At 38.8% G+C, this 9,479-nt stretch overlaps 1 protein-coding gene across 2 annotated transcripts; it reads right to left on the reverse strand.

Moving 5' to 3' along the window:
- Nucleotides 1–755: 755 nt before the first annotated feature.
- Nucleotides 756–8,859, reverse strand: LOC308385036 (uncharacterized protein). 2 transcript variants are annotated; one of them, XM_080863751.1, is made up of 6 exons: nucleotides 8,801–8,859; nucleotides 7,717–7,984; nucleotides 3,119–4,141; nucleotides 2,721–2,876; nucleotides 2,311–2,403; nucleotides 756–1,878 (listed from the first exon to the last, which is right to left on the reverse strand). In XM_080863751.1, the coding sequence occupies exons 3-6, from the start codon at nucleotides 4,133–4,135 to the stop codon at nucleotides 1,555–1,557; spliced, it is 1,590 nt and encodes a 529-aa protein (XP_080719877.1). In that variant the 5' UTR covers nucleotides 4,136–4,141; nucleotides 7,717–7,984; nucleotides 8,801–8,859; the 3' UTR covers nucleotides 756–1,554. The 2 variants fall into 2 exon arrangements, with proteins under 2 accessions (XP_080719877.1, XP_080719876.1); XM_080863750.1 differs by lacking the exons at nucleotides 7,717–7,984; nucleotides 8,801–8,859 and adding an exon at nucleotides 4,670–4,783.
- Between the last annotated feature and the right edge of the window lie 620 nt (nucleotides 8,860–9,479).

A 9,479-nucleotide genomic window follows, 5' to 3' on the forward strand; every position in this document is an offset into this window, starting at 1 on the left:
TTAACTAGTAATGACTTCATGAATTTCTTCATAAAGAAAATTTTAACCATTTGAGAAAAAATTACTCATAATCATCCCACAGATGTAACATTACATACAGCTACTTTCAGTACCATTGATATTTATTTAGAGTGTTTTTCTCCAATTGATCTTTCTGATTTCACTTCAGTAATTACTTCTGCCAAACTATCAATGTGTTTTTGGACCCCATTCCTACAAGACTGTTTAAAGAAGTCAAAGAAGCATTAATTAATGATTCAATCTTAAATATGAGCAACCTGTCTCTAATAATCGGCTATACCACATGACTCCAAGCTGGACTCCATTACCTTAAAAGCTATCTCATGACCCAGCGGTCTTAGCTAATCATAGGTTAATCTCCAACCTTCCTTTTATCTCAAATTCTCAATTGAGTAGTTGTCAAACATCTAACAGATCATCTTCAGAGGAATGGCTCATTTGAAGAGTTTCAGTTATGTTTCACAGCCCATCACAGCACAGCAACGGCTTTAGTGAAGGTTACAAATTATTTTCTTATGGCCTCTGACAGTGCACTGAAAAAAGAAAATAGTTGAACCAACTTAATTGAATTATTTCAATTGGTAACACCAAATTTAATTAAGTTCTTTGAAATTAAGTTAATACATTAAATTAACACAACTGATTTAAGTTACATGTACTTAATAAATTAATTGCTGTCAAATAAACATTTTGCATTAATCCAACTTAAAATTAAGACATTTCAACTTAAAGTTTTCAGTTTTTCCAACCCAATAATTTGCATAACCCAAAAGTAAAATATTGCTCTTTGCTAACCTAATAATGTGGTTTAGTGTAAATTACTTTTTGTAGTGACTCTAAAATGAAATTTTAGTTTGTATAATAAAGCTTAAATCAAAATTTTAAGTTGCCTGAAAATATTTTTCAAAAATTCAAAATCCAATGTTTTTTTTTTTTAAATGCTTTATTGTATAAATGTAATAAAGTATTACCTTTATGGCAACCAACACAGCTTTTGGTCAAATACATTACACATTTGTCCTTTTTGAAACACATATGCACAAAATGCAAGTAATGCTTAGTAGGACCACAAAGTTGTCAACAAAGTGTAAAGTGCAACACAGTATTACACAAATATCAATCTTAACACATACAGTGTCAACTATGAAAAAGTGCCCCAAGAGTATACAGAAACTTCTCTTCAGCTATAGCCAATGAATAAATATCTGAACAGTGTAGCTGACCAATGGGGATGAAAAAATATAAACACTCCTCTAGAGTTTTAGAATGTCACAACAGTTTGTTGTATAACTGAGCACATCAAACCTGAAATGCAACCTTTCCCTTGAAACGAAGGCAAATATGTCTGAAAAAAAATTAAAAAATAAATAAAAATACCATAAAAGCACATTAAATTGGGGTTTGAGGTCTCTTGGAGCATAAAAAAGGCCCAACATCCAAAAGAGACTACATATTTTACATGCTATATGTCCAAACACAGTTGTTCCTTCGCATTATGGCACAGGGCCATTTGTTGGTCATTGTTCTGTGCCATTACTGGGAGCTTTGAAGTTTGATATACAGATTTTGGACTTTGGGGGACATCTTGTGCTGATCAAGCTGCATGAAGATTTTTTGGAGCACTTCAAAAGTGAAGCGAAAGGGTTTTGGATAAGCTAGGTTGAGTGCATAGATCAAACCTAGAAGCAGGGCACAAGCTGAGGCAACTGAAGTTAGTTCATGCAACACTTCCACACCCTCAATGACAATGCCAATGTCTTCAGGTGGCTCCTGCAGTCCCTCCCCCTCCTTCCGAATCACATACACTGCCATGGTGACCTCCTCCAGGTCCCTCTGAACATCATCTGCTCCACAGTCCTACAGAGGGGTACAAGACACAAACACAAATCATCATTAGCCTCACTTCTTACTGTGATTAAGTGTTTGGGTGATGTACCAATATGTGTTATGTGCTGGGCTATTTCTTGGCTGGGTGTCATCACACACCAGAAACAGCAGAGAGAGGTGTATCAATCTGACTCTAATCAAATTGTAAGCAAGAAAGATAAGATTTCCCAACATGTCAAACTATTCCTTTGAACTTAAATAATCAAGTAAGCCCGTCTTACTTAAAACAAAGTCAATCCGATATGTAATGTGTTGTTGCTGGGAATTACATAATGTCCAATATGGTCATGATAATAAATACATGTCAGCAATCCAACTAGGGTTCACGTGTTATGTTTGTTCTAACAGTTAACTTTTTTGTGTCCCTTTGACAAGATGTGCTGACAAACTGTTGAAACTTACAAGGTATTCCTTGATCAGGCCATCTGCATCTTCTCCCAGGAAGATGGTGAGGGCTTTCAGCACACATTCCCTCCGATGATTAATGTCCACAGTCTAGAACAACAAATGTTGAGTAATTTTAAACTCTAAATTTCATAAGACAGACATCCTTACTCTTATTGCTTAACTTACATGTACTTTATTTAAAAACAGTAATTCACAAGCCCAGAGATTCATTACAGAAAGAAAAGGGGATGAGTTCAGTGGAGTCGCTAAAAACATTCATGCATATGAAAGCCATGATTAGCATTGGCCTGCCCATATTGTCTTTATGAAAGATTCAGTTAAATATATATATATTTTTTTGGATTCAGATATATTTTGACAGCCCTCTTAGTTACGAAGCATCTTGTTTGATGGTACAGATTTACCTGGTCCAATGTGTCCAAGATGTTCGCAATCTTTTGGCGTGTTGCTCCTCCTTTGGCACGTATGACTTTGATCAGCTGACTTGAGTGCATGTCTAACTGGGCCATGAACTTCCACTCAAGAGGAACAGCCATGAGCCTCTGGAACTCTGTATTTATCTAAAAACAAAACACAAATGACAGTAGATATTGTATTATGGAACAAAATGCTGAAACTGATTGTATGCCAAAATGTCTATATCCCAAAAAGTATAACATATATGGGAATTCAAAATGTAAATTCTTTCATTAAGTTCAGTGTTATAAAATCTCAACCAAATCAAGTTATGACCGATTCATGAAAGTTAACTGCAATAAATCCCGAAGCATACAGACTTCGATCACTTCAGTTCCATTCTTACCTCTTTCTGTGTGAAGAGTGCAGGCCATCTGTCCTTCAGTTCCTGAATGCTTGGTTCTTGGTTTACCACCTCATGTCGTCTGTAGGCAAACGTGTTAGCCATTTTGTCTGCGATGACCCTTTCATTGTCCCTTATCCCGATCTCTGTCAGAAGTTCTAGTCTCACTTTTTCCATGCTGTCCAGAGTCTCACCAGTAGGAAAGGATGGATAAAAGTTAGCTTCAGAACGTTTTGGCTTCTTCACTTTTTTAGCAGGGAAAGCATCTGTAGTAGCTTTAGATTTCAGTGAGTTTACACACAGCTCTGGACACCCCTGTAATTTGAGCTGGGTCCTGTAGTTTGCCATTTTGTACTTCAGTCGTTGTTTCCAACCGTAGCAGCCATTGAATGATCCAGGTTCTTTCAAACATGGGTGCTTTTTGATAAGGGCCTCTGCAGCTGCGCAGAAATGTGCATCCTCTGGATAGGCCTTGTAACGGTAAATTTCTTCTGCAACTCTTTTCAGGATATCAGACAGCATTCGGGCGCTTAAAGTCAACATTTTTTGGCTCACACGGTACTCAGTATTCCCCCTCTCTAGCTGTAGCTCTGTGTCATATGAAAATTGGGGAATTGCAAAGTCTTCTGGCCACTGTTGTGTTCGAGATGACATAGATTCAGGGGATGAGAGGATAATTGTGTCATTTGATGCCACCGAAATACCGTCATCAGACTCAAATGAAAGAGACAGAGATGAAGTGGACTGATCGGCACTGATCAAAGGTGGATTTGTTTGCTGGTGGATCACTTTGATTGTCCCCAAATTCCGAAGTTCGGTGGTAGAATTCAGATTAAAGAAGTCGTTGCCAAAGTCTTGGTCCATGTATTGCAGTCTGAAGTTACCTTTTAACCCAAAGGTAGTCTTTATCGTGCTGAGAAGGTCTTCAAGTGACTCTGGGATGCCATTTGGAAGAGTCAGCTTTTCAATGTTGTTCTCTCCTAAAATCACCTTCAGTCTTGCAGGTGTTGAACCAGCCATGGTGGTCTGAGAACAAAGCACAAGCACAGTTAGTGAGGATCAACATGTAAACCACTGACATTTCCAATTAGGAGAATTTAATGTCAAACTAGAGGAAAAGAGAGAAGGCAAAGAGAGGAGGAAAGGGGAGGAGAAAATGAAGAGGAGAGGTGGAGATCAGCTGAGGCAGCGAGGAGAGAAGGCAAACCGAAGAGGAGAAGGGAGGAGAAGAGAGATGGCGAGAATATGGGAGACATTGAAGAGAAGAGAGAAGGAGAGGAGGTGAGGAGAATATAGGAGACAATAAGGAGAGGAAAGAAGAAAAAGAGAAGAGAAGCAGAAGGGGGGAGAGCATAGGATTAGCATTCACTGACTGGAATCCAGCGACCTGCATTAAAAAAAAAATGACATAACTGATGAATTGTCAATGACATCATCACACCACTTTGGCTTGCAGTATAAAATAAATATGTTCTGAGAACACATTAGTATTGTATGGGTCTGGGTTTTGTTTTCCCACTTAAGAAAATACTTTATCATATTTTGAGGCCTCACCATTTAAACATGGACATATCTTTTCAAGGTGACAAGACGCATCCCTCTAATATTGTAGTCTGCCAGTGGGTAGGTATCATGCAGTTCTTGTGGCTCAACAAGTTCCACTTCTTTGCTTGGTGATGTTTTGAGATCATAAGCTCTGTAGTGTTCCATATACCATCCACTAAGCTTTTTCAGAATGAAGATTAGTTTGTCCTGCAGTATCACCATTTGGATGATTTCACCAAACTCTGGCAGTCCTCCCAGTGAGCCGTGGATCAAGATCATCCCACACTTGTAGATTATTCCATTATATGCTACACTTTTAGCCAAGCACACATTGTCCATATCTGGAGACTTCTGTCTCAGTGCATTTGAGATGTCCTTGTTAAGAACATCAATGTGAACAGTGGAAACATCTGTTACTTCCAGTGGGGGTTTGGCAAAGCTAATTGCATGCAAATGATATGCAATCTGATACTGATGTCTCTGTGAAAGGGAAAGAAGTACATTTTTGAAGCATCTGATGTTCCTTGCAACTCTTTTAAAAAAACTATGCTTTGCTTCGAATCGCATAGTCCATAGTGCAACCAGTGGCCCAAACTTACGGATCAAGTATGGATAATGTTCCAAGTAGTGGTGCTTTGGTTTAAGATTAACATCTGGGAAAACCTCTTGAAACTTGATTCTGTGCTCGGAGATCTTAAAACCAAGATATGCAATGGAGTCCTCAGTATGAACAGGACTGACAACAAGATCAACAATGTCCTTCAAGTCTGTTAAGATGTGCCAAGCAGGCTCCTCACAGGGTACACTCTGCCCAACGAACAAAGGCAAAAATCTGATAAGACTCCAGTTCTCGTGTGCATTCCCTCCTACACTTTTTTTGGATGCAAAACCACAGGATGAGGTCGATTTGTTTTGTCAGCCCACTTAAAGTTGAAAGATGATATTGCTTCATTCAATGTACATAATGTGAAATACTTTTTTTTGATTAACAAATTGAGGCAAAGCGCAAGTTCAAAAGGAACAATTCCCTCAAAAAGATCATGTACAACATCAGGTGGAAACCCAGTGGTAACATCAAAATGTGAGAGGTGCTTTGACAAAATACACTTTGATTTCACACCATAATAACTGGGCCATTTGTTTTCCTCGATAATTCGTAAATGATCTGCATGAATGTCTTTTGTTCTTAAAGTAAAGACTTCACTTCTGACTTCAATAGTCTGGAACTCTGATGTTTCTGCAGTGCAAAATCTACATACGTATGTCCCTGAGAAATTTTCAAAGAATCCAGCAATACTGTGTGCACCAAGGTTGTCGGCAACAACACACTGAACAGTGCCTTTTACTGTTCTGCCCAACTTTGACAGAAATATCCCACTCTGTTCCAAAATTACAAGATCATTAATTACAGGTTTTAACACTTTCTCATACCCATAGCACTTCAGATCATTACTTTTGATTAAAGCAGCCAAATAGATTGAGGTTAAAGCAGAATTACAGCCTGGTGGCAAATTACCCAAAACCCAGTACAATCCACAAATTTTATGCTTCCTCCGTGATGTACCAAGGGGATTACATATTTCGAATTCATCAATGTATAATATCAATGAAATGCTTTCCTGCTTGGACAACAGTCCATTTTCATGGAAGAAGTCACCATCGAAGATAGTTTTGTAGTGCACATAAGTTTTTTGAGGCTGATTATCTACAGTATTCAAATTAACAGCCTGATCCAAGATTGTCTGGCAGTCAAGAATATGCTGCAAAGACTTTAAAATTGAAATATATTGGAATGACTTGTTATTTTTTCGGTCAAGTATATATTCCACTGGTTCCACTACTTTAAAGTGGCTCTTATAGTATGCTTTTCGTCTCCAAGGACTGGAAAGTGGACCTTTATCTCCAATTGCTTTTTTTACAGGGTTTGTCTCACAGAGTACACTGGCTAGCTTTTCAACAACTGACTGGTCAAATTGGCATCCGTTGTCTTGTAATACTTGGCTAATAGTCTTTTGGGTAATCGCCACAGAAACAGAACCAATCAAATAGTTTAACTCCTGCAAAAGCTCATCTACAGCTGCATTAGACACAAGAAAGATGTGTTCCAACTTAAGGAGCACTGAAGCAATTTTAAGCTCAATATCCTTCTCTAAGTTTTCAGAATACCCATTGTCAAAAGCAGAATTTAAATTTACATCACTCTCTATAATTTCCACATCTGAAATATCACTGGCAACACTGGCAAAAGATTCATCAACAGAACTTATTCCAGGCTTAAATGTGTTCACTGTACCAGAGTGTTTTCTGTATTTATGACTTTTGAAGTTCTCATAGACATTGGTTTTATATTCACAGTTTTGGAACACACATGTTACAGTCTCCTTATTTTTAAGATGCTGATAGATATGTTGAAAATATTCTCTTTCTGTGGAGAGTTGATTATGGCCACAAATATGGCAAGTGAATGTGGACGCAGCTTTGGAGACTGCTTGTTGGGCAGGGTGATTTCTTGATAGATGGCTCAGTAGGGCGTTCCAAGTCTTGAACCTACATGCACAATTTAAATAAGTGCATGGATATGAGTGGCCTCGTCCATAATGCCTATGAATCAGTTTGTAGTGTTTGAGCAATTCAGATCTTTTTGTTAATGTTGTCCCACAGTCCTTGCATCTCCACATGAAGCATAGCACTGGAGGAACAAAGAGACACGCTTTACTGGGTGTATATAAATAATTTGAGAAAACACAGAGGGAGAGTTGGGCAATATTACAATATATCAATATGGTGATATGAGACTAGATCTCATCTCAGCTTTTTGCCACATTGCCCAACACAAAGCGAATCATTTAAACACAAAATGTATTCATCAAATGTAGCCAGCCCTCTCTAATTAGATTTTAAAGGGATAAGTTCAAAACAAAAGTTTAAAAACAAAACCCAAATGCCCATAGGTACATTTTTTTTTTTTGCAATTGTTTTATATATAAAGCCGATTCCTGTTCAGTGTAAAACTGAATTAAGTTTAAATGAGACATTACTATTTTGAACTTGCATACCTTTGTTGTTGATAAACTGAAAGTACGCAAGTTCACAGGTAAAACGAGCTGCCTGGCACGCCTCCACACAGGAATGCCCCTCTTGAAGTAGTCACAGAGCTGAGAAGAAGTTAGGTCAGAAGGTGGCGATGGGGCATCACATTGGACACCAAGCCAAAGGTTGTGGCACTGTCCAGGGTTCCAACCAGAGGTGATGTAATCTTTCTGCCATCAGCAGACACCCCTCTGGAGAGGTTGACAGGAAGGAAAGGAAGCGCTACCCAAAGTCCTAAAGATTAAAGATATGTTCGAGTTAGTCTGTCGATCTTTCATCATGTTTACAGTGTTCATCTGCATCTATGTACTTATATATGTATTCAGACACAGACCAGAAGTGTGCTAGGTCTACAAGAAATCTGATGGCTGTATTTTCTGTGTTCAATAGCGTAATACTTTCTTCTATGATTTCTAATTTTGATTTTCTGCCGCACACCATCTCCCTCTCACACGGCTGATCCGTGCGTGTACGAGCGCTGCACGCACCCTTTCTCCTCGCCTTCTTAACGTTATGTACATTGAAAGCAATGCAAGCGGCAGTAAATGCATGCTTCCTGGAGCCACCACAGCTAAACTTTACCTCCTACATCACCCGTGGCCGTGACCGCGTGAACTATTCGCGCCGACAGGCATACTGCGAACAACCACTCGTGTATAAATGCGCGCGCCCGAAGTAACGTATTCTGAAGAGAACCGCGGCCCAGCTTGCCGCTATAATGTGCTAATGCTAATGAATAACTAACAGTAAGCCAACACCGACACACTGCATGAATACACAACTTTAAGCTAGCGTTACGATATTAAAACAAGAGAGTACCGCCGGAAAACTACTAACTTAACCTACATGTCCAAGCACAAACTACCAACAGGTCTGACATTTCGCTAATGTTAGCAGGGCTGAATGATAGCGGTTTGGTCAGGTCAGTTTACTAAACACTTAACAAACTTAACAATACAGTTGGAATATTTTTATATCTAATATATTAAAATATGTGTTCTACATTTGACTTACCTTCAAGGACTATGGAAAAAGTAATATCTTCGTTACCTTATTGACCAAATTGTTCACGAGGTCCTGCCTGCAGCCAAGTGCCTCTCAAATTGTTGTTCTCAACCGCAAGTAGAAAATTCTGGAGAAGGCGGAGACGTCATGACATCAGATGCACTGCGTCAGGAGAAACCTAATTGATGCAGGTTGACTCTAATGAGAATAGCAGGTTACATGTGTACTGAGGGAACAACACGTAATAACAAGTTGATATACTCCACAAATTTAGACTGGCTCCACTAAAGCAGAAATCTTAATGAAACTGACTCTGAACTTTACATAACTTCAACTACTGCTGAAATACACTTTTTAGAGTGTGGACTCATCACTATCCTGCTAGACCATTACAGGTACAAGTGCAGTGGTTTCATATTTATCTAATAGACTGGTTTATTCATGTAGAGTTAATTATGGACTTCCACAGGGATCTGTGCTAGGACCAATTCTTTTTACATTATACATGCTTCCCTTAGGCAGCATCATTGGAAGACCTAGCATACACTTTAACTGCTATGCTGATGATACCCAGCTTTATCTATCCATGAAGCCAAATAACACACAGCGGTTAGTCAGTTACAGATACTTCTGATCTTAGCTTTTGTGTATAAAGCACAGCTGTCAAGAGAATAAATTTCATCCTTTCCCACCTAGACCAGTGAGCCATCCAGCCAAGCCTACC

The sequence above is a fragment of the Rhamphochromis sp. 'chilingali' genome, assembly GCF_963969265.1.
Source record: "Rhamphochromis sp. 'chilingali' genome assembly, chromosome: 17".
Taxonomy (NCBI): Eukaryota; Metazoa; Chordata; class Actinopteri; order Cichliformes; family Cichlidae; genus Rhamphochromis; species Rhamphochromis sp. 'chilingali'.